This window comes from Sphaerodactylus townsendi, linkage group LG14, assembly GCF_021028975.2.
Source record: "Sphaerodactylus townsendi isolate TG3544 linkage group LG14, MPM_Stown_v2.3, whole genome shotgun sequence".
NCBI classification, from domain to species: Eukaryota; Metazoa; Chordata; class Lepidosauria; order Squamata; family Sphaerodactylidae; genus Sphaerodactylus; species Sphaerodactylus townsendi.
The window spans coordinates 15,983,188-16,008,642 of record NC_059438.1 but is presented as its reverse complement, the minus strand read 5'-3'; the positions used below and the strand labels follow the sequence as shown (position 1 = coordinate 16,008,642).

General features: G+C 48.7%; 1 protein-coding gene and 1 long non-coding RNA gene across 3 annotated transcripts in view; one reads left to right on the top strand and one right to left on the bottom strand.

The window, feature by feature from the left end:
- Positions 1 to 15,130: 15,130 nt before the first annotated feature.
- On the bottom strand, positions 15,131 to 21,658 carry CBLN1 (cerebellin 1 precursor). The gene is made up of 3 exons (XM_048515831.1): positions 21,146 to 21,658; positions 20,446 to 20,565; positions 15,131 to 16,687 (listed from the first exon to the last, which is right to left on the bottom strand). The coding sequence occupies exons 1-3, from the start codon at positions 21,398 to 21,400 to the stop codon at positions 16,490 to 16,492; spliced, it is 573 nt and encodes a 190-aa protein (XP_048371788.1). The 5' UTR covers positions 21,401 to 21,658; the 3' UTR covers positions 15,131 to 16,489.
- Positions 21,659 to 21,861: 203 nt separating this feature from the next.
- The window catches only part of LOC125443608, a 39,932-nt gene continuing 36,338 nt past the window's right edge, over positions 21,862 to 25,455 (top strand). For both annotated transcript variants that reach the window (XR_007246151.1, XR_007246152.1), the window contains exon 1: positions 21,862 to 21,998. This is a non-coding gene — a long non-coding RNA (uncharacterized LOC125443608). The remainder of the gene's footprint in view (positions 21,999 to 25,455) is intronic.

The window sequence follows — 25,455 nt, the reverse complement described above, 5'->3', positions numbered from 1 at the left end:
GGAGGAGGAGTTTGGATTTATACCCCGCTTTTCTCTGCTGTAAGGAGACTCAAGGAGGCTTACAAGCTCCTTTCCCTTCCTCTCCCCACAACATAAGGCAGGTGGGGCTGAGAGATTCTTGAGAGAACTGTGACTAGCCCAAGGTCACCCAGCAGGAATGGAGGAATGTGGAAACACATCTAGTTCAGCAGATAAGCCTCTGCCACTCAGCTGGAGGAGTGATGCGTCAAACCCGGTTCTCCTGATTAGAATCCAGCTGCTCTTAACCATTACACCACACTGGCCAGTATTGTCTACTCCAGGGGTCTGCAACCTGCAGGTCTCCAGATGTTCATGAACTACAAATCCCATCAGCCAATTGGCCATGCTGGCAGGGGCTGATGGGAATTGTAGTCCATCAACATTTGGAGAGCCGCAGGTTGCAGACCCCTGGTCTACTCAGACTGGAAGCCGTTCTCCAGGGTGTCAGGCAGAGGTCTTTCACATTACCTATGTCCTTTTTACTAGAGATGCCAGGGATTGAACCAGGGACCTTCCGCATGCTAAACAGATGCTCTGCCCTTGAGCCACAGTTCTTCCCTCAGCCCCTGTGCAAAAGATGCCATGAGGCACCATGCTCACCTTGGGTAGTGAAAGGTCAGATAAGCCACTCTGACTCTGGGCTCATGAACAATCACAGCGGCGCTTGGGAGAGGCGGTGGCTGCATGGCCGACTCAGAGCACTTGCTTGGCGTACCGAAGGCTGCTGGTTCCATCCCTGGCATCGCCAGTTCAAAAGGACGAGGCAGCAGGTTGACGGGAAAGACCTCCAACCGAGCCTTTGGAGAGCCACCGTCAGTTTGAGTAGGCCAAGAGTCTGCTTCAGGGTCAGGCATCTTCATCTGTTCCGTTGAAAAGGGCATCCTTGCTGCAAAGTTCTCAGCATGCATAGCAATTACACTTTCAAAGGACAGATGAAAAGCAAACCACTGGGTAATCTGAAAAAGACAGGAGATGGGATTGCTGAAGGTTTTCATGGCCAGAATCAAGCGGCTGTTGGGGTTTTTCCAGCCTGTGTTGCCATGGTCTGATAGGTTTTTTTGCTCCTAATGTTTCAGCTGCATCTACGGCTGGCATCTTCAAAGGTACATCATGGGAAAATGTATTTCTGTGCCATGGAGAGAAACATATCTGATTGTGACATGCCTCTGAAGTTTCCAGCTATAGATTCTGGTGAAACGTTAGGAGCAAAAGACTGCCAGATTATGATCACACAACCAGGAAAACCCACAACAGCGTGGAATTTCATCATATCATGAACTGTGTTCTATAGCATTAAAATATGATCATGCCAGCAGGGTCCAGATCCAGTTTGTTAACTAGCAGTTGGCTATGCCTTCAACAAACCAACAGTGTGGTGTAGTGGTTAAGAGCAGGTGGATTCTAATCTGGAGAACCAGGTTTGATTCCTCACTCCTCCAGCTGAGTGGCAGAGGCTTATCTGCTGAACCAGATGTGTTTCCACACTCCTCCATTCCTGCTGGGTGACCTTGGGCTAGTCACAGTTCTCTCAAGAATCTCTCAGCCCCACCTACCTCACAGGGTGTTTGTTGTGGGGAGAGGAAGGGAAAGGAGCTTGTAAGCCACCTTGAGTCTCCTTACAGGAGAGAAAGGCAAGGTATAAATCCAAACTTTTCTTCTTCTTCTTGCTACTCTGTTTTGGAACATATATTCAGAAGGACCTCGTAATCCAAATCCAAATCCAAACTCTTGATATATAATGAACTGACTCTTCTTGAGCATATTCCCTGCGAATCTCTTCCTGTGCCAGCCATCACATCCTGCGGCCAGGTATATATCTGATCCCTACTGAATGAACTGAAAGATGATCAGCTTAGAAAATGACAAGTGCTGTTTGTGAAAATGTATTTGCAAAAGTAAAAGCCCACAGATCAGATCAATAGTTATCTGATATGATAAAAGGCCAAAGAGTCATTTCTTTGGCTAAAATAGTGAGGGATACTGTTACTCTGGTTGTCAGTAATGGATTGGCTGTGGGAGAGGCCGCCTTTGTCGAGGTGATCTAAAATCAGTCACTAATGCCTTCTTCCGATTGGACATATTAATAGGTTTGATGGGTAGGTATGTGACCCAGAGCCTGTTCAACTTCTCTCCTCAGACATAGACACACACCTGTACCACCATCATCTCTTGGTCTTCCAGAAACTTGTCAGAAGAAGGAGGAGGAGTTTGGATTTATACCCCACCTTTCTCTCCTGTAAGGAGACTCAAGGTGGCTTACAAGCTCCTTTCTCCTCCTCTCCCCACAAAAGTCACCTTGTGAGGTAGGTGGGGCTGAGAGAGCTCAGAGAGAACTGTGACTAGCCTAAGGTCATCCCAGCAGGAATGTAGGAGTGCGGAAACACACCTGTTTCACCAGATAAGCCTCTACCACTCAGGCGGAGGAGTGGGGAATCGAACCTAGATCTCCAGATTAGAATCCACTTGCTGTTGACCACTACACCATGCTGGCTCTCTAGAGGATGGAGGCTTACTTTTTTAAAAACTGAAAGCTGGTAATTCAGAGAAACTGCTTAGACTAACACTGTAATTCAACTGTGTTATATTGCTATTTGATGACCATTTTTAAAAAAAATGGGTGGGTGTGCTCTGATGTCACCAATGACAACAGCCCCCTGCCTTGAAAATCCTTATTAAGCCACATTCAAGAGCTACATGTGAAAGAAAATAAACTGACTCCCCAACTGTAAAAATCCACTAGGGGCAACCTGGCAGAAGAACCCATCCAAACCCCATTCCAATGCTTGTGGATTGCCTTCCGAGGTCCATTCCGCACTTGCGTTGTCGACCTAAGTTCGAGCTGCGTTCGACCTAAGTGCTCTGCACAACCACTGGAATCTACGTGGTTTTGTACCAGCTTTGCCCCATGTAATGGTCAAATTTCTGACTCCAGTTGGGAACTACTACTTTTTCAGGGAACCACGCTCGAACTCAGCTCGATTCCAGTAAAGTGCGGAATCTCTGGTGCCAGGAGTCCCCCATTCAGCCAATCGCAGCTGAGTGTTTCAGGCATGCATACAGCTGGCCAATCAAAAAACACCACCTTCATCCCTCCATTCCTCTGGCAGTTTTTTTTATAACGTGTGTGGGGATAGACAGAACGTGGTCATAGAACAGTAGCCAATCGGAACGGAGCGGCGAAGAGGCACAGGATGATTCCGTCCTCCGAGCTGGGATCAAGCTGGTTGCAGTGGGGAACAACAATGGCTTCGACCTAGGTCAGTACCCTTCTCAGGGAACTGGGTCGAACCTATTTTTGAGAAAATTAAGAGTAGCTCCAACAGGTGAAAGGGTCACTGCGTCAAAGCAGAAGAAAGAAAACAGATAATATCAGATCTGTCAATTGACAGCCAATAAAATAAACGAGTTTTAAATCAAGGGGTTTTTTTTATCCCCCACCCTCGATCTAAAACCCCAACAGCGGCCCAGGAAGCGATTGTGGAAACTTCTTCCAAGAGCAAGCAAGCTGACATTCCAAAAGTATAACAAATCTGTGACATGCTTGATACATGAGTTAATGTCGTTCTGACACAAGCGGACCGTAAAAAGCAGATGCTCGGAAACGATTCAGCTTTCCTCCTCCTCCCATGAACCGTTTCCACATGACATGCCTGCAGAGCAATTTAATCTCTCCAGGAACAAAGAAAATCCTCTCATCCTTCTCCAACAAAATAAAAACTTTGACTGGTCAAGGATAGCTAATTTTTCATCTTGGAGAGTATCGATGGCAGACTCGCTTTCTTATCTCGGGGATCAGAAATGAAATTGTTCTGAAGCCGACAGCACCAACTCGAGCTGTCAGAGAAGGAGCGGGCTCGTGGGGTTTTTTTTAATGCGGCAAAATGCTACGAATGTTTAAAATTCAGAATGTGGCTAATACCCCCTTTGAGTTTTCCGGAAGCGATGGATTTCTACATGAAAACCCATGTGACATTATAGAATCCAGCCGGTCATGTTTCCCCTGTCAGATGTCTTCATTTACAGTCTCTAGATGCATCTGTGCATGTAAGATTTTTTTCCCCCACAGGTCCCTTCTGCACAGGCAACACAAATGGGTTAAATGAACCTGTGTTGCCTCTCTCGCCGTTCGCTTGCCGGGCGCAGGGGTCATTCAGGCATGCTGGGAGCCCAGAGACAGGATGCGGGATGTTTCACACACTTTGTTTCCCTCTGAAACGCGCATCTGAGAATCCGCCCACCTGAGAATCTGCCCACCCAAGAATCCCCCCAACATACCAGCTCAAAAGACTGGTTGCTTAGAGAATCCATTCTTGTAGTGGCTGCTTACAGAATGGTGGATGGAAGGGGAGAAACAGAATGCTCCTTACATGCCATATGGTGGTTTGGCAGTCCAGATTTGATACCATGGCGGATCAATATTCCATCAGCCTCTGCCAAGCATGGCAGAGGCTGATGGGAGTTGTAGTCCATGAACATCTGGAGTGCCACAGGTTCGCCACCACTGCCATAGTTAGTACTGACAAGTAGGAAGCATGTGATGCCTGGGTCAAAGGGGAAAAGTCACTAATTTAGCGACTTTCATTTAACCCTGGCTCAGAAACGTCAAAAGGTGAAGAGGTGACATGATAGCCATGTCTAGATATTTGAAGGGATGTCAAGTTGGTGAGGGAGCAAGCTTGTTTCCTCAGAGACTAGGACCAGCAGTGATGGGTTCAAGGTGAAGGAAAAGAGATTCCACCTAAACATCAGGAAAAACTTCCTGACAGTCAGGGCTGTCCAACAGTAGAATGCACTACCTCGGAATGGGGTGGAGTCTCCTTCTTTGGAGGTTTTTAAAGAGAGGCTGAATGGTCATCTGTCAGGAGGAGTGCTTTGATTGCGTGTTCCTGCATTGCAGGGGGTTGGACTTGATGGCCCTTGGGGTCTCTCCAACTCTATGATTCTATGGGTTAAAAGCATTGGGGGGGGTGAGTTCTGTGGGAACTCTCCCCCCCATTACACTTTTTTCATACCCCTTAACCCATTATGTTTTGCCTGTTTGGAATCACGCTCACTCTAACTACATGATTGGTTTTGTAGTTTCGTTCTGGATGAGGAGCTGTTCTCACAAGTGGCATTCTTCTTCTTAGATTGGACTGCAATAGACGCAGCAAAAGCAACGTTGGCTTCGATTAGTTGTCTTTTCCAAACACCACGAAATATTTTATAAGCCTTGTCCAACAGCTACTCGGATGTGATGACACAGAAATGCTTTAAAATAATAAAGACTTCAACAGGATGAGAACTGAAGTCAGCCAAAGAATGTATAAAAAGCTTCCCACAGTTGTGATGATACTCATCTGCCTTATAGAAGTATTTTAAGAAGCACAAGAAAAGGTCCAACATTTGGAACACTCTGAAAATGCTGCGCAAAAATAATGAAAAAAATAAATAGTGCATTATTGGATGCTGTGCAAATTACTTCTGAGTAAACAGGGATGAGATCCTCCTGGAAGGCCTCAAATCTATGCATAGATACTTAGAGAAGAAGAAGAGTTTGGATTTATATTCCCCCTCTCTCTCCTGCAGGAGATTCAAAGGGGCTTACATTCTCCTTGCCCTTCCCCCCTCACAACAAACACCCTGTGAGGTAGGTGGGGCTGAGAGAGCTCCGAGAAGCTGTGACTAGCCCAAGGTTACCCAGCTGGCGTGTGTGGGAGTGTACAGGCTAATCTGAATTCCCCAGATAAGCCTCCATAGCTCAGGCGGCAGAGCTGGGAATCAAACCCGGTTCCTCAAATCAAACTTAGGGGGTTAACTAAGTGGGACTCAGTCTTAAATAAGCATGTGTAAAACTGGGATTCCAATGTTTCTGCAGAGAGGGAAATTCTCCACAGGTGTCATTTTTCTTCAGCCCAGTGTATGGCAAGTGTCATCTGCCAAATTCCCTCCTCTACCCATCAGTCAAAACCCCAAACAAATGCTGATGAACTGTTTTTTTTTTCCTGCTTTCAGACTGAGAGTCCATTTTTCCCCACTCCCTGTCTGAAACATCTGGGATGCGTCTTCAGGTCTGACTCGAGCTCAACACCACGCGGCCTAATTAAGTCGGCAACACCTCTGGGTCTCTGTTTTAAGAAACTGATGAGCTGACAGAAAGTAGATTCCTTTGAAACGTGGTGTTAGGAAAGAGTGTTACAGATACCGTAGACTTCCAAAAAGACAAAGAGGTTAATTACAGATCAAATCGAGCCCGAAATGTCGCCAGAAACTAAAACTTAGGGATCTGAGTATGTTTAGTTTGGTGAAGAGAAGGTTAAGAGGTGACATGACAGCCATGTTTAGATATTGGAAGGGATATCAAGTTGGCGAGGGAGCAAGCTTGTTTTCTGCTACTCAAGAAGAAGAAGAAGAAGAAGAAGAAGAAGAAGAAGAAGAAGAAGAAGAAGAAGAAGAAGAAGAAGAAGAAGAAGAAGAAGAAGAAGAAGAAGAAGAAGAAGAGTTTGGATTTATATCCCCCCTTTCTCTCCTGCAGGAGACTCAAAGGGGCTTACAATCTCCTTGCCCTTCCCCCCTCACAACAAACACCCTGTGAGGTGGGTGGGGCTGAGAGAGCTCCGAGAAGCTGTGACTAGCCCAAGGTCACCCAGCTGGCATGTGTGGGAGTGTACAGGCTAATCTGAATTCCCCAGATAAGCCTCCACAGCTCAGGCGGCAGAGCAGGGAATCAAACCCGGTTCCTCCAGATAAGATATATGAGCTCTTAACCTCCTATGCCACTGCTGCTTCTAGGACTAGGACCAGCAGTAATGGGTTCAAGGTGAAGGAAAAGAGATTCCACCTAAACATTAGGAAGAACTTTCTGACTGTCAGGGCTGTTTGACAGTGGAATTCACTGTCTCTGAGGTTTTTAAAGAGAGGCTGGATAGCCAACTGCCAGGAGAGCTTTGATTGTGTGTTCCTTCATTGCAGGGGGTTGGACTTGATGGCCTTTGGGGTCTCTTCCAACTCCATGATTCTATGCCAACCTGGGGCTCCAGTACTTTGGTCACATGATGAGAAGGCAAGAGTCGCTGGAAAAGACAATAATGCTATGAAAGTTTTAAGGCAGCAGGAAAAGGGGAAGACCCAACATGAGATGGATTGATAAAGAAAAGCCACAGTTTGCAAGTCCTGAGCACAGGTGTTAATGATAGGATGTTTAAGAGGACACTGATTCATAGGGTCACTTAAGGTCGCTATAAATTCACATTGCAAAACAACCTTTCAGCATTCCGGGGGCCAGCCGATGGACTCCTGCCTTTCCAGACCCACAAACCAACTTGTCTGCAGATCCATTCTTACCACTTTCAGAGTACAGTCTGAATACAGAGAAACCACTATGAGCGTCCATCAGAAAATGGGTATATCTGATGGTTATTGATTTCCATTGTGCTTTGAAACTGAAATGGTAACCCAAAAAAATCACTCTCCCTGTGCTTTCCCGTGAGTCACTGCCTGAGCATCCATGCAAGATGTGATCTCACCTGTCACAAGGCAGGTTGTGATCTCCGAGGCTGTGGGCGATCAATCTTCTTCCTCCGCTACTGGATCTCCAGCAGTTCTTCTTCAAAGAGGTTCATCGGTCTGGAAAGTGAGGAGAATCATTTACGGCTGTTAGGGCTCCCTGACTTTTCAAAATCATTCACCTTAGGCACAAAGTCTTTTCCTTGAGTGACATTTCTTTTCCACCCCACAGGAAAAGAGAACGGCCCCTCCCACAAACACACGCATACATGTACCCCATCATAGTCTAACCCAGTGATGGCGAACCTTTTTGAGACCGAGTGCCCAAATTGCCACCCAAAACCCACTTATTTATCGCAAAGTGCCAACACGGCAATGTAACCTGAATACTGAGGTTTTAGTTTAGAAAAAAACGGTTGGCTCCGAGGCGTGCGTTACTTGGGAGTAAGCTTGGTGGTAGTCAGTGGCTTTGCTTTGAAGCAACCATGCAACTCTTCCAATGGGTGAATCACAACCTTAGGAGGGTTTACTCAGAACCAAGGCCCATTGCCAGCAACCGAGCTTACTCCCAGGTAAAGGATTGCACTTTAGTTCTTCGCATGAAAATCAGTGGGGTTTAACAGCGCTTAACGGGGTTACCTACGCTGCTTCCCCAAAACTAGGTCTTAGGTTTAATGCTAATGATCGAGCCCAGCGGCCCAGGCCAGCCTAGATGGGGGGGGGGGGCTCTGTTTGTGCGTGCCCACAGAGAGGGCTCTGAGTGCCACCTCTGGCACCCGTGCCATAGGTTCGCCACCACTGGTCTAACCTTTCTGTTTTAATTGTCCACAGAGGCAATCCAGAGTGACTCTAGTTTGGAAGCAGCTATTCCTGAGACGCGCCACTAGATCACCTCAGATGGGGCAGAGATTGGGCTCAGGACTCGTGGGGGGTGGGCAGGTTGTTTTCTGTGAATCCAATTCGGAAAACTTTTCCGTCAAAATTGTGTACAGAATGCAATTAGCACGCCGATAGCGTAGATCAATGGGAGCTCCATGTTCATCCATAACAGCACAACAAAGGGACACCTTAAAGTTGGGGTGTCTGATAAGCTCTCTCAAGCCTCCCGTCAGTGTGGTCTCACCAGTCTGGCCAACGTCCCCCCCCCAAGTGCTGTTTTGGGGCCAGCAAAGGCAGCCCCCCACCCACCCACAGGCCCAGCCCAACCAAGCCACATTTATTTCATATCCAGCCCTCTTAACAAATTAACTCAGCACCCCTGCCTTAAAAAGCCTTGATGGGGAGCAAGCTTTTCTGAACTCGCTTCATCAGATGCACCAGCAAGACTCCTGTTAGGAGGTGGCTTGGACATATTTTTGCACATATTTATATGGCATTGGGAGGAAAGTGGGCCAACGGAAATCTCCAAAGATTTTAAAATGCAAGAATTAAATATACTCCCTGCCATTTCTGTGCAAAGTGCAAATGCAAATAAGAAGGAGAAGGGGGAAGAGGAGAAGGAGTAGTAGTTTGGATTTATATCCCACCTTTCTCTCCTGTAAGGAGACTCAAGGGGGCTTACAAGCTCCTTTCGCTTCCTCACCCCACAACAGACACCTTGCGAGGTTGGTGGAGCTGAGAGAGTTCTGAAGAACTGTGACTAGCCCAAGGTCACCCAGAAGGAATGTAGGAGTGCAGGAACACATCTGGTTCACCAGATAAGCCTCTGCCACTCAGGTGGAGAAGCGGGGAATCAAACCCAGTTCCCCAGATTAGAATCCACCTGCTCTTAACCCCCTGGGACCCTTCACCATACAAGCAATGGGAAATCACTTTATTTCATGTTACTCTCTTCCTTTGCTACATCAATTGAACACCTGCAGCATGAGAGAATAGATCTGTTGATCTACTCCAGTTCTGCATGAGTCTGATCAGCAGATGAATCCATTTAGGATTTGGAGGGGGTGGAAGGGGGCATGCAAAATGACTTTCTTTTCCTTTTCCAAAGTTGTTGATCTCATCAAAACCCAATCAAAACAATCCCGTTAAAGGTTGCAAAATATACGTATTTTTTGGAAATATAGATATGTGCGTGTGTGTGTTCCCTTCCATCTTGGTAATTATCTTCACATTAGAAATCAATCAAGGACGCTCATTACCATTAGCAAGATGGCTCGTAAAATTCCCCCACGCCAGTCATGCTAATGAACTTGCAGGCCCCAGCGTTTCCTCCCCATGTAAACGGGGGAACTCAACTCTCAACTGCCATGCTTAATGGCACCAGACATTATTCACATCCAAGGAAAACAGATTAGATGCTCATAAAAGATAATAACTCGTTGTGGGTTTTTTTAAAAAAAGAAGCATTAGGAAGAAATTTACAAAATCCTTGCAAAAGATATCCTGCTGCAATAAACCTGGGCAAGCCTGGAATCAGCTATGGGTCCAGAGGAGGGCAACCAAAATGGTCAAAGGTCTGGAATCCATGCCCTACAAGGAGAGACTTAGGGAGCTCAGCTGGTATGTTTAGTTTGGCGAAGGAGAAGGAGAAGGAGAAGGAGAAAGAGAAGAAGAAGAACAACAACAACAACAACAACAACAACATTAGCAGCAGGCACCCCCCCAAATTTCCCCAGATTCTCCTTTTAAATCCACCCCCTTCGGCATGGATTTAAAGGGAGAATCTGAGGTCCTCAGTTTAGAAGAAGAAGAAGAGTTTGGATTTATATCCCCCTTTCTCTCCTGCAGGAGACTCAAAGGGGCTTACAATCTCCTTGCCCTTCCCCCCTCACAACAAACACCCTGTGAGGTAGGTGGGGCTGAGAGAGCTCCGAGAAGCTGTGACTCGCCCAAGGTCACCCAGCTGGCTTGTGTGGGAGTGTACAGGCTAATCTGAATTTCCCAGATAAGCCTCCACAGCTCAGGCGGCAGAGCTGGGAATCAAACCCGGTTCCTCTAGATTAGATACATGAGCTCTTAACCTCCTACACCACTGCTGATAGCCATCTTTAGATATTTGAAGGGATGTCAAGTTGGTGAGGGAGCAAGCTTGTTTTCTGCTGCTCCAGTGACTAAGACCAGGAGTAATGGGTTCAAGGTGAAGGAAAAGAGATTCCACCTAAACATCAAGAACAGTCCTGACAGTCAGGGCTGTTTGACAGTGGAATGCACTACCTGGGAGTGTGGTGGAGTCTCCTTCTTGGAGGTTCTTTTAAGAGAGGCTGGATGGCCATCTGTCAGGAGTGCTTTGATTGTGTGTTCCTGCATTGCAGGGGGTTGGACTTGATGGCACTTGGGTCTCTTCCAACTCCATGATTCTATGATTCTATGAAGCTGCCTGATGCCCATTGGCCTACCCAGATCAAAACTGCGGGCTCTGATTGGTGCACTCCAACACACACCAGCTGGGTGACCTTGGGCTAGTCACAGTACGTCGAAGTTCTCTCAGCTCCACCCACCTCACAGGGTGTTGGTTGTGGGGAGGGAGGGAAAGGACATTGTAAGCCCCTTTGAGTCTCCTTCATGAGAGAAAGGGGGGATATAAATCCAAACTACTCCTTCTCCTCCTCTTCTTCTTTTTGAAAAATCACCAGAAGAGACAGAATGGGGCAGGCAGCTGAGCATCAGTTTATTTTATTTATTTATTTATTAGATTTAATATACCGTCCTATCCCAGCTGGGCTCAGTTTAGGGGCAAAGGGAGAGAACCTGGCCTGCTGAAATAGCTGAATGCGTCAGAATCTGAGCCGAGGGAAAGATGGGGGTCAGAAGAATCCTCCCCCCTTGCCTCCTCCCTTTCGCGCGCCTCTTCCCTGGTCTACGTGAGATCTGCTGAGTTTGTGGATTCTTTAACCTGGTCTAATAAAACCATAATGATTCTGGGTTTGCTTAATGAACTTCTGGGCCGGTGCCAAAAGATGTATGCTGTGAGGAGGGCTCAGAGCAGCCTCATAAAATCCACCAGCAAGACAGGTGTGCATCGTGTTTAACAACAAAACCACAGGGATTGGACTCAAAATGCACAACGACACCTCTGTCTCTTTATAGTGGCAGGAGCAGGATTTTTAAAGGCCCATTCATAGTATTTCCAGGGTGCTGAGATCTTCAGGCCTTTCTATTACCAAGGAAGTAATAGAACAGGAATGATCGTCTGAAGATGTCAGCCACAGATGCAGGCCAAACGTCGGGAGAAAACGCTACTAGAACATGGCCATGCAGCCTGGAAACCACAGAACACCCCAAAAATCTTCTCCTCAAATAGGTAGAGAACCTATACATGGAACTGCCTAACCCAAGATGTAGCACAGGCCTTTCACTGTTTTAATTGCCTTCCACAGTTTTTCCCTTGCCGTGTTTTCCAGTTTATCGGTCCTAACGTTGTTGGGTTGTCGTGGTGATCAGACAGTTTTGCTTTTTGTGTGTATCCTATTTTTTTTTTCAATTCTCCCCGAGTCTTGGTGAGAAAAGAGGGACTACAGATAATTAAAATAAAATAAAACTGACAGGTTGGGGTATTTCATTGGTACCAGACCAGTGCAGAAAATCCCTAGGGGGTATGTAGCTCTTCTAGCCCTACCATCTAAGGCTCTTGGGATAACAGTATCTGAGAAACAGTGGCACATTCCTTTCCCCGCCCTTCTATAGTCTTCATGGTAGGGTAGAGCCTTTTCTCATTCAATGGGACAAAATGATCCATTTGGCTGTAGGGTACAGGTAAGAGGCGAGATTGGGAGGAAGTCTCTGCTCTGAAACAGCACCAACTTGAGCATATTTATTTATTTATTTATTTATTTATTTATTTATTTATTTATTTGTTTGTTTGTTTGTTTGTTTGTTTGTTTATTTATTTATTTATTCGATTTCTATACCGCCCCATCCCCAAGGGGCTCCGGGCGGTGTAGTGGTACCACTGGTTTCGATTGTAGTGATACCACTGGTTTCCATCACCAGGGGGTCCAGAATTGCGGGGGTGGGGGGATGTTTGTGCGTGAAAAAGAAGCCAGAGACAGTCAATCCACCCACCACCCACCACCCAGCTGCCAATTCGGTGTAGTCTGGAGTATGATGTCCATGGCCTCGTTTGATGTTTCCAAGTGACCCTTGGTCACCCAAAGAAGAAGCCTGGTCAGTGTCACCCTGGATCTTCCAGGTCAGTTTTCACTGGCCCCTGTTTTTGGAAAGGCTTTTTTAAAAAATTTTATTTCCATTCATTTTTGCTCCGTTTTTTTCCTGCTTTGTGCGGAGTGAGTTCCTTTCACGGCCCTCCCAATTCTGTGAAGTGAGCCGCAAGAAGGCACCTCTTCTCTCCCCCCCACCCCCCGAATCTCTGCCTGCCTTTCTGCAACCTTTGGCAGCCCCCCCACCCTCCCAGACACCACCCTCATCAAAGCGGGGGACAGACTTTGCTTCAGGGCAAAGCGAAATCAAATACAAGGTAACCACTGGCAGAGAAGGCCACAATGTGGAGAATTGGGGCGGCGGGGGTGGGGGTGGGGGCTAGCTTGACTTCCCAGAAAAAAAATGCTTCTCATAGAGCCCAATGGAGAAGTAGAGATAAAGAAATCAGACGCCCAGAGAACGGCCAGGAAGCCAAAACTAACTAGAAGGGAGGCAGGGGTGCTAGAAGGTAGGGATAATCCACTGATCTGAATTGATTTGGTCCATTCAAAACGCCCCCCGGTCCCCTGAACCTGCGCCCACAGATTTACCATGTCACCAATAACTATAAATATTTATGCACAGTATTTACTTGAATGTAGAACTAGGTTCCCTCCCTCCCCCAGGTATGCCACCAAACACACACACACAAGAGGTTGTGGTCTTATATTCACTTATAAGCTACAGTTATGTCCAGGAATAATTTGTGCACATGTGTCATTCTTTATGAATCTTCTCACATTTGGAGTCCTCTTCCTCTATATTTCTCTGGCATCTGGAGAAGTGTGCATGCCCATGAAAGCTTATCCCGAATAAAACTCGGCTGGTCTTAAAGGTGGACTCAAACGTTTTTTTTCCTGGTACATATTAACCAATTTTTACACGATTCATTTATGTCCTGCCTTTCTCCCCAGTGAGGACCAAAGGTTGTTCTCCTCTCATCCATGTTAGCCGCCCAACAACCCTGTGAGGTAGGTTAGGCAGACTGGCCTAAGGTCATCCAGGAAGCTTCCCTGGCACAACCACAGACTTGAACTCAGATCTCCCAGGTTTTGGTAGGACCTTCTGGCCCCTCCCCCCCCCCCCCCTTCACTGGCTCTCTTATCCATGCAGGCGATGGAATGACTCCACACTGGGAGAAATAGGCAAGGCTTGGGTGCGTCTGTATTTGTTTCTCCCCTCTGGCACCTCTCTGCGACGGTTTGCAGAGAAGGAAGGGACAGCTTCAAGAAGGGCTCCGAGTCTACACTGAAGGGCCGGCTGAAGCCCCCCCCCCGCCCCTGTTTCTCGCCGCCCCCAATTCCAACAAGCTCTCCAGTTCGCAATCGCCCACGGCTACCTCGATTAACCCTTCGCCGTCGGGGGTCCTTCCCTCTGAGCGCTCCCCACCTCTCTCCTCCTGGAAAAGGGGAATCTCCGCCGAAGCTCAAGCCCTCTTTCTCTCCGAGGCTGAAAAGACTCCCTCTTCCCGCAAGCGGCGGGAGGGGGGCACTCGGAAGTCCTGGGTTCGGGTCTCCCCTCTGCTACCATCTTACGAGGGGGAGCGTGCTTTGGCCAGGCGAGGCTCTGCCAACAGTTTAGGATCCCTGCAGTGGCTGGGTTGGTGGATTTATCGGGGAAATGAAGGGGAGCGATGAGAAAAGTCTTTAGGCAGGACTGGGGTGTGTGTGTGTGTGAGTCAACTCAGCTTGAAAGGGGGTTCGATGTCTGCACCCCCCAGCCTCATTTTAGAGATTGCCCTCCCCACCCCCAGCATATTCAACACTGAAAGGACAAGAGCAGGTCATCCCTTGTGTAAATTTTAGAGTCTTCCGGTCCAAGATCTCCTAACATTAGCTTCGTATTCCTCCAGAAGGCAGGGAGATAAGGCCCAGTGACCGTAGCTGGGCTTCGAACCTGCGTTTCCTGGGTCCCACCATTGCTCTCAGGTTGAGCTTTCCGGACTGAACTTCTCCCCCACTCAGCCGCTGTGGAAATTGACCGGCTCTTCTATCGAATTGGAATTCCATTTGTCAATTGCAATAAAGGCCAAGCTGACAGATTTAAGGCCTCTCAGGAAGGCAAGAGCCCCCCCCCTTCTCTCCATCCCCCCCCCTCACTTCCCCCCCTTCTCTCTCCATTTAGTGTATGAAAATATTAACAGGACACACTCCCCCCCCCCAAAAAAAGACACAGTGAGTATAACACACTGATTATTAAACTAGAATTAACTGCCCCCCAGGAGTTAATTAGTCCTTCTTGAAACCCAGATCTGAGTTGGGGGGGAAGGGCACCATTAGGCTTAACTATCCACATTACAGCTCCGCTTTGAGAAATCGGTCAGTTGTATTTGATTATTACTCCAATTTGTATTCTGCATAATTAAAGTTCTGGTTGATTTTATTGCTGGGGTGGGGTGGGGGGAGCTCCCAACAAAACCAAAGGGAGAGGAGGAAAAGTCGAGTCGGTTTAGATGGTTTCCCCCCCACCCCACCCCAAAGTCCGTTCGTTTGTTCCACTGGCTTTATTTCACATTATGTTTTGATTACAATCGAAAGTTAATTTTGTTTAAACTGTACCTTGATAATAAAAGTAGTTATTCTCTTCCGAGCGCTGAAAAAAAAAATTATAGCATTGACATCTTTGAAGGACTGTAAACAAAATAATACTAACAAATAATGCTTGCATTTCAGTATACCTTAAAAGGGGTCCCCCCTCCCTTTATCTATGAGACAGCTGTATAAAATATGATTCAATTGAAAGAATATTACATGAGCAATGGGAGGAAAAAGACGCAACAGACAATTTTGCTGAATTTTTTCTCCGCAATTGCCGGGGAGGAGGTAACTTATTCAACAGAGCAGGCTTCATAAATCAGGAGCAAACATCCGAACAGACAAGTTAGCCCCTCCCCATTTAAAAAAAGGTAAAACTCTGACATTGCTAGAAGTTTTGCACTCAAGTCTAACTTTTTTTGGGGTTCTCTGCCCTCTTTCATTTTTCATTCAGAACAGATAGTTGCGATTGCATATTTTTCTCCATTTTTTTTTGCTATATTTTTTTCTCTAAGTCTGATCAAACTGCCCAGAGAAAACTTCTTTTCTGTCCCAGGAAAAGAAACCAATTAGAATCCTATTCAAATGCTGTTCAACAAAAGCCCCCCAAACTGGCAAAAATTAATTGGTCAATAATCACACCTTATCTTACAGGTTAATTAGTAAAAGTTCAATATACTTTCTGGCATGTAGTTGGGCCACAATTTACAAGAGCGAGAAAAAAACGAGCATCAAAACATGAAGCAGCCTGTAAATTCCACAATCACTCAGAATTACACAGAAATATTGAAAATCAGACTTGGCTAGAACAGTTCGTGTTGATCCTTCTTCCTGCTGATCTTAGCGCTGCGTCTCTTGCCATGGCACCCAGGAATTGAAAAAAAAACCCTGCTTTTTACAGTAAAACTTAGGGACAGAGTAAAAATATAGCTATAAGGTTTCGAAAAAGCAAACTGGTTGTGAAGTAAAAAAAATACAGGAGTTTGTAAAGCAAAAAACTGCTCGGTGTGGGGTGAAAATGGAAGTCAATAAATACAGACTTGAACTATTTTCAGTTTGCAAAGGAGACAGAAAGAGAGAGAATATTAGAGGGAGATGAAATCCAACTGTCTTCTGGTTGTTGGCTGCACCATTACGGAAATATCTTCAGAGTACGATGTACACAGACCTAAACAGGGTTTAACTTCTGCAGTGTGTAGATAGGTATTTATCCAGAAGTCCACGTCCAAGTTTCCTTTCACCCAGCCGCAAGGCGAGGACTGCCTGCTTTCTTCCCCACTTCCTCCAGCGGAGGGAGGGGAGCGAGAAGTTATTTAAAGAGGGAATACTAGAAATCCAGAGAAAGTGGAGTACTTCCAACCCCCCATCAAGTTTCCTCGCTCCAGTTTTAAATAGGCCCTGTCTCCTTTCTCCATTTGGATCAGGACCCCGTTGCTGGCAGCTTCTCGGGTGACGTCCTGGTCCCCGGCAAAAGCCGAAATCACCGGCCACCCGTTGAGCATCAGGCTTACCTAGAGAAGAAAAGGAGAAACAGAACTAGTAATAACGGGGAGGGCAAGGAAGGCAGGCAGGCGGCCAGGCCATTAAAAAAGGCTGTTAGGGTCATAAAAAAGAATCCCCCCCCCCAACGCCGCCCTTATTCATTGTTTATTAGATGATATAAAACACAAGGACAGCAAATGAATGCTCAGCACAGGGTCCGTGAAAACACAGCAAATCCTGGATCATCCGTCCCACCCTTTCCCCAAACCACCGTCTTATTATAAAAAAAAATTCCGGACGGGTAACCTGATCTCATAAACATCCAAGGTCATCCTATAGGGCAAGAGTGACAAACGTGTGGCCCTCGAAGTCAAGCCAGGTGAGACAAGGCAGGTGAGACAACCCTCCCCCAGTTTGGCATGGTGAGCCCGCTGCAGGCTCCCCAGCTAAAGTGACCACCCTCCCCCCGCACACCCAGTGCTGTTCTAGGCTGATGTAGTCCCCCCCCCCCCCCCGCCATGCTGATCTGGGCTGGTGGGGTTGCTGGGGATTCACCAGTGGAGGCAGACGACCCCCTCTTCCCGGGACCCAGCACAACCAAGTCACATTGATGACATATCCAGCCCTCAAAGCAAATGTGTTTGATACCGCTGTTATAGGGTATCTCAGGAGGAGAAAGGAACCGGGGAATAAAGAAGACAAGGGAGGCAAAATAGGCCCCAGGCCTGGAAGGAGAGGGTGGAACCTTCTGCACCTCAGGAACTGTGTGTCCCCACCCCCCAACCCAGAGACGAAAAGGAGACGACAGGTCAGCACAGCTGCGTAACAGCAAAATTCGGCAGCTCAAAAATGAGTCCAGGAAGCACATGGTGTGGATGCTGGTTGGAACCATCTCGGTCAGGTGCCTTCCCTATTGTAAGAGGACCTTTCGTGGAAATATGAGGTTTGTTCTTTTGCCTTACCTCAAAGCCAGGCAAGAAGAGCAATGTATCAGAGCTCCAGGCAGCCTGTCAGAAGTGGGGGGGGGGGCTTATCCCTTTGCCAAGTGGCAGAAGCACCGAATCCCTGACAGAACCAATATGTCTCTTGTGGAGCGATGCCTCTTATCTAAATCATGGGGGGGAGGGATTCACCTCTTTAGGGGGGAGCACATTTGCAGCAAACAGATGCAGCCACCAGTAATTAGAAGTGCCCATAAAAGTCTAGATCAATCAAGCTTTCCCTCTTGCCATTGTTACGACGACCAACAGCTATTGATAACCGTGGGTCTAAAATATAGACACCGGTGCAAGTCTTGCTCTATAGATCTGATCCATATACACAAATGGGTTTGGAGATATAAATACACACATAAAGATAGATGTCCGCTCTGTAGACCTAGTTCCAAATGCAGGAATCATCAACTGATGGAACTATCTGAAACAATAATTACATCTGGGCATAAAAGGAAATTGCCTCTGAACAGTTTCCCTATACAAACATGGGCAGATGATTATGTTCCTGCCCTCATATTTTAAAGGCAGTCTTCCACAGATGAGGTTCTACAGTGGGACTTAAATCGGAGGAAGATATGCCTGGGTTCAGACTATTTCTCTCCTAATTATCTGGTAAGTTGCAACAGCCACAGGCCCAGACAGAGCTATTGCTCAAAGCATCCAAGAATCAACAAACGGAATGCCCCGCAGATAGGTCAAAGGCATCTTTACTGGGTTCACCATAGCACACATATCTTCCTAGCTCTGTGGGGGGAAATCCACGATGCCCAAAGGGCCCGTAGACGAGGGAGCTAGAGGACTCAATCAAACCAAGCCGTATTCAACTAAGACAAGAGGGCAGAGAGATGACTGGAAAGGAAAGGGTTACATTGTCAAGACCTTTTTCCACAAAGGGGAAAGAGTCCCATGTCCTCTTTCCCAGCCAGACCTGCGGCCTATAGACAGGAAAGCCAAAAATTCACTGGGCCTTCAAAAAAGAAATAATGTTCTTAATTGATCAGCAGGAATTCAGTTGGCCACTCCCCCCCCTCCCCACAAAAATCAGACATCCCAACAGAGTTGATACCCTGACACACACAATTCACAAGCCAAGTAAGATTGGGAACTGCAATTCCACTAGCTATAATTTTAACTCCTAGTTACAGCAGAGAGGTAAACAGGCACAAAAACAGAAGTGTTAAAGCTTTCATAGGATTGTTGGGGGGGGGGGGTGAGGGGAGCGGATTTGCATGGTTGAATATTTCAGTTTTTGGTGAAGCCAATACATTTTCAGCTGCAGCTTTAAAGACACCCCCCCCAATCCCCTAAATTGAGGGTCTTCTAAGGGTCAGGGCTGGATCAAAGCAGTACAGTTATAAAAAGGGGGCTATCAATATTTATCACCATCTTCCAGTCAAGTAAACGTAGCAGTCATGCCAGCCTATTGCAGCCAAAAGAAACACTAGTATTGGGGCATCTTTCAGCAGCTGTTCTAGGTGTTACAAGATGCCAACTGATTTTCACCCCCCACCCCCACCCCACGCCAGTCTTATAAAAGGCAAAATGTAGGTTTGGGCAGAAGAATGAAAAAAACCACAAAGCATCATTTGCATGGGGTGAAAAATGTGACACGCGCAAGGATTAATTTCAGGTGGGTGTACATTTATTCTGTGCTCCTGCCTGCTTGTGTCAATGTGTGTGGATCTTCCAGACAGATTTCATTTGCTGTGATATTCAGCTTCCGACTTTGCTAATAGTTCCCTTTGGTCATTTGTACTGTTGACCGTTTCAGTTTTGGTGAAATTCGGGTGGGGTTTTCAACTCGGTCTTTAGAGGCATTTTCTGCCCCCTTAAATCCAGTGGCTTCTAGGACAGGGCTGGATCAAAGCAAAACAGTTATAAAAAGGGGGGAGGGGTTTTGGCCAACCCCTGTGTGTTTCCAAGCAAATAGGCCTTGAGGCTCTGCGTTATGACTTTTTTTTTGGGGGGGGGGATGCAGAGCTCAGAGGCACCCTGCTCCTTGGCAGGTTTTCTCTGGAAGTAAAGTCATATTTCCCCCCCTTTAGGCATATCACTACAGCTTCAGTGTTAGCAATACAGTAAGGATGGAGAGGAAATGCTAGGGATGGGGTGGGGGGGGCATGCCGGGGAATTAGGAGGCTATGAATTTCCTGGCTGTCTTCAACGCTTGGTTTGTATTAGGGAAGAGGGCATGGGATTGGAGACACAGACAGAAGCCCGGAGATGCATTGCCAGATGAGGTCCTCCCAGGGTGGAAAGTGCAATCAAGTTGGAGATGATTTATGGCAAACTCATACAATTTCCATTGCCTGTGTCTGCCTAGCCACCCTGGACTTCCTGTCTCCCATCCAAATAGTAACCGGGGTCAACCCTGCTTAGCTTCTCAGATCTGATGAGACCATCCTGGTCAGGGCAATGGGACTATACCGTCTCTATTTTTTATGGGATTTGCAGAAGGGAGCATCCCTAAACCTTAACCTCCCTGAACCTTAACATCAGAGAGAAAATGGCCTATTCCACAATCCGTTCTGTTTTGAATTTTGTAGGCCCCTGGGGGTTGGTTTGAGAAGGGAGGAATGTGCAGTTTTGGGCTTAGAGGAAAGCAAGATCTGTTTCCAATCATCATCGAAAGATTCGGGTGCCCGATCCTCTCCCGGATGACACACCCTGGATGCATTGAAGCCCGCATAGAAGACTTTCCCCACCGCCCGTCTCTCCCTCCGACCCCTCCATCCTTCTCCTTCTCACTCACACCCACACAAAACCCCGCCAGCAACCCAGCGAGCTCTGACCTGAATCGTCTGCCTGTTATACACCTTCACCACGTGGAAATTAAAGCTGTAAATCCCTTTCCGGGGTGCTATGAAAGTGCTCCGTTCCGAATCAAAGTTGAGTCCGATATTCACTAGTACCTGCAAGGCAAAGGGAAGGGGGGTGAGAAATATAGGGGGCACGGAAGCTCTCCTAAACTGGATATAAGGCAAATTCGCCTGGGGAAAAGGCTGCTCTTTCCCCAAGGGCAGGAGGGACAGCGCCAGAAGTCGAAAGCGCAGCTCTGGAATCCGGCTTCCTCTGGACGGATCCGATTCAGTAAGGGGGGGGGGGGGGGTGCAACACTTCCTATCTGAATCCCCACTTTGAAGAACCGGCGCTTTCTCCGGGTGGATTCATTCACACTTTCAGGGTGGATCAAGCCCAGTCCTGTGATGGGTAGGTTCCCCCCCCCCCCACGAAGATGGTTTCCGGCGCTCTCTCTCCCCCTGACCCATGAAAGTTAGAAGGGTGAATTCAGATTCCGCTTCCAAAGGACGTCTGACAACTCCGGCGTACCCCCATCCGGCGTACCCGGGGAAACGGAGAAGGGCAGAGGTTCCAAAACATCGGGGGGCCCCCGGTCCATCCAACCCCCCCCCCACCGCTTCCATCTCCCCATTTTCTTCCCACCACCCCAATTCAGAACGCCCCCCCCCCCCGCAGCTCCGTTCATCTCACCTGGTCGAAATAGATGATCATGGTGCGGTTGCTCATCTCCGACGGCTCGTGGTTGGTGCTGCGGATGGCCGAGAAGGCCACCTTGGCGCTGCCGGAGCGCACCGAGATGCCCAGCGCCGTGCCGGTGGGGTCGGAGGCCGGGTTGGAGTCGCAGACCACCAGGCACTTGCCCTCCAGGATGATGGGCTCCGTCTCATTCTGGGCCCGCGCCACCGCGACCAGCCACGCCAAGCCCAGCAGCTCCAGCACCAGCATCGCGCCCCGTCCCCGGCCGGTGGCCGTCGCCTCTCTGGGGGGCCCCCAACCGGGGCTGCGCGCCTGCAGGGCCACCGTCCCCGACGGGGCGGCCGTCGTCCTTCCCCGGCTCCCTCCTGGCCCCGACTCGCCCGTCGCTAGTCCCGCGGCCCCCGGCGAGCGGTGAGCGGCAGCGGCTGCATAGCGCACGGCCGCCCTTGCCCAGCCCAGCCCGGACGCGCCGCGACGGCTCTGGCCGCAGCTCCCTGCCCGCCGCCGGCCCGCCGCACAAAGGCGTCCCCCCGCCCTTCCCCGCCAAGCCGGCCCTCCGTCAGCGCCGGCCCCCTGCCGCCCGCCGCCAATCGCAGGCCGGCGCGCTCGCCGCCAGCCAATCGGCGCCCGGTCCGTCTCTTGCCACCCGAAGGCGGGCGCTGCCGAGGGGGGGCCGCGCGGGTAAGAAGAGGCAGGTGGGGAGAGGCCGGCCCAGCAGCGGCGCGGTGGCGCGGCGACGGTGGTCGCTGCCCCGCGCTTGGGCAACCCCCCCCCCCAATAAAACAGCACCCTCCCCAAAAAGGGGGCCCCGGAGCCAAGGCTGCTGCCTCCGCCCCGGTTGGTGCAGGTAAGGAGGAGAAGGGACTGGAGGGGAGGGGAGGGGGGGAGGCACATGGAAGAGGTAGGGGGCGAGGGCCAGCCCGCTCTCGAAGTGGGGGCGGCAGGTGTTTTGGCACGGAGGGGGTCCTCCGGAGCCGTTGCCGTTCCTTTTGGCTTTGGGAGAGCCCAAAGGGCAAAGTTGGGACTGCCTGGAGACAAGAGGAAGTGGAAATATGAGTAAGGTCCACCGCACTTGGGGGGAGGGGAGCTTTAGCCGACTTGTGCGGGGGGGGGGGAGAGACGTGGGGTCCAGTGTCAGTTTGCCACCGCACCCTAGGCGTCAGCGGGGCCTGGAAGGTTACGAAGCTAGGGGCGCCTCTGAGCGCAGCGCCTGGCATCAGGAAGAGATCCGGCACCGTTTATTTATTTAATTCATTTATACGCCGCCTTTCCCCCCAACGAGGACCCAAAACAGCTTGCATCATTCTCTGCTTCTCCCTTCTCTCTATGGTCCCGAAATGGCCAAAAAGAAGCCAATGGCAGAAGGTTCAGCTGGAGGCAGAGGCAGGGTTGTACAGTGGTTAGAGCCTCAGACTAGAGTCTGGGGACCTACACTCGAATCGATCCCTCCAGCTCCACCTTTTTTAAAAACAACTCACTGGGTGAACTTAGAATCAATTGCTTCTTGTCTATGGCTACCTCATAGGGTTGTTGTGAGAGTCAAATGACAACTGAAGAGAACTGCCTTGGAGGAAGGACGGACTGAAAATGTTCCAGGTAGATAGATTGGTCACCTCCCTCCAAATGGGTGGGAGCCAGCAAGGAAAAGACTGTTCCGGTTCAACTACTCCTACACGCTGCCCTGGTGGATCAACAAGTCTTAATGCCAGTCTAGGACTTCACAGCGTAGTTCTTGGAATCAGGAAGGAAGGAAGAACGGGCAGAAAAGAGAGGGAGTTTAGAGGCTGGATGCTCAAGGACTGTGGAGAAACAGAGAAGGCTCTTCAGCCATGTGACCTCCTGCCCTATTTCCCTGTGATCCCGAAGGTTGTGTTTGTAAACTCAGGCAGCCGTCCCATCTGGGCCGTAAACAAGGTGGGTAGGTTCCGTAACCCACTGGCAGAGTATCCGCTTCATTTGCGGAAGGTCCCAGGTCCAAACCCCGTATCTCCAGTTAAACGATCTGGCAGTGGGTGATATGAAAGATCTCTGCCCGAAACCCAGAGGAACAGCTGCCAGCCTGAGTGGGCAATACTCTCCATGATCTGATTCACTCTAGCACGAGGTCATGTATTTAATGCTTCGCTTCAGCAGAGTTTGTGTGTCTTCACACTAGGCACCATATTTCAGGGGGAGAGCTGGCTGTGGAGCAGTGAAGTGTGGCAGGAATCTTCCTTACGTCAAAGGGGTCTGAGAACATAAGTCGCTGTCACAAACTATCAGGAGGTTCCTAGAAGGTCAGATCGGTGTCCTACGCCATTGGTGGGCATTGCCCAAGTGTGTTTTGTGTATGCAAAAGAAGAGAGGGAATTGGAGGGCGTGCAAGACTGAAGAACAGAGTTTAGGATCTTTGTTTCTTTAAAAGGGTTGTGAGCTCCTTTGATTCCTTATGGAGCTCAGGGCGCTTACAATACAAATAGAATACTTACAATAGAGTACCATTGCAAAGAAGGGTTCTCGTGAGCGTCCACTGGTTCACACTTGCAAACAAGGCATTTCCTCTAGCTGATCTGCAGACCTGCCGGTGATTGTTGAAACAGAGTCCTGAGCCCAGATTTCCTCCTTCTACAATAGCAGAAACTTGTAAACTCAGCAACAAGTTGACTTTGCAATTGACGTAACCAAGCTGTATCGTCCCGTCCCTTATCATTTCTGTCCACCCTCTTTCTGCAGCTTGAACTCTAAATTCTGCTGCTTTGGATGGACGCTGTGTGTGTCTGATAAAAGTGAGCTCTGACTCAGTTTGGTGGTGAAAAATGTCGTCAAGACACAGCTGACTTCTGGTGATTCCTGTAGGATTTGGCGTGGTATAGTGGTTAAGAATTGTGGACTCTAATCTGGAGATCTGGGTTTGATTCCCCGCTCCCCCACATGAGCGATAGACTCTGACCTGGTGAACTGGATTTGTTTCTCCACTCCTCCACCTGCAGGGTGACCTTGGGCCAGTCACAGTTCTCTCAGAACTCTCTCAGCCCCACCTACTTCATAAGGTGCCTGTTGTGAGAAGAGGAAGGGAAGGCGATTGTAAGCAGCTTTGAGGCTCCTTGAAGGTACATAAAATGTGGGATATAAAAACCAATTCTTCTACTCCACGTGAAGTCTGCTGGGACCCATCACAGTTCTCTCAGAACTCTCTCAGCTCCACCTGCCTCATAAGATGTCTCTTGTGGGAAGAGGAAGGAAAAAGAATTTGCAAGCTGTCTGGAGTCCCCTTACAGGACAGAAAGGTGGGGTATAAATCCAAACTCTTCTTCTCAACTGCAGAGCATCTGGGCATGCAGAATATCCCACTCTCAATCCTTCCTCCGGTTGAAAGAATCTGAGAGTAGGAGACATGAAAGACCTCTGCCCAAGACCCTGGGAAGCTGCTGCCAGTCAGAGCAGACAATACTGACTGGGATCGACCCTGGGACTGATCAAGCATAAGAAGAAGAAGAAAAGTTTGGATTTATATTATTATTATTATTATTATTATTTATTTGATTTAATATACCGCCCAATCCCCGAAGGGCTCTGGGCGGTGTACATCATAAAATCACATAAAACATCATAAGCGTCCATAAGTTATAATAAAACAGCAATTATAGTATATCAATATATCAGGATGGCGTCCTATCTAGACCTAGTCCCTTTAGCAAGAGGGGGTAATGGTCCTGAGTAAGGTATAAGGGAACCATAGGATCTGTAATAGATGGATCCCGTACAGCAGCTTGGGATTCCTGCAACCTTCCAGGGAAGGGAGGAGCACTCAGCCCCGGCTCGGTTTCTCTAAAAGCCCGGTTGGGACAACAACTCAGTCACCTACAGAGCCCCTATGGAAATCCCCAAGGTCCCGTGAGAACTCCCGGACAGCTGGTGGGAGAGTGTTCCACCCAGTGGCAGGGAGCCAGAGCCGTAAAGGCCCCTGGCCCGAAAGTGGGAAGCCAGCCGCATCATTGAGGGGCCAGGGATCTCCAGTGAAATTGGCTCCTCTGCCGTAACGCACGGAGTTTGCCGAGCTGAACATATGGGAGTAATGCGGTCCCGAAGCGTACGAGGGTCCCAGGCCGCTGTGAAGGTCTTTAAAGGCTGTCAAAACCCACACCTTGAGAGACGATTCGGAGATTCAACTGGGAGCCAGTGCAGACGGGCGCAACATTGAAGGTTGTATGTGGTCTCGGAAGGAGCCCTGTGAAGGCAACCGGTAGCCAAGCTGCGTGCTGGACCAGTTTCAGTTTCCGGATCAAACGCAAGAGGGAGAGGCCAGCGATAGAAGCGAAGAGTTA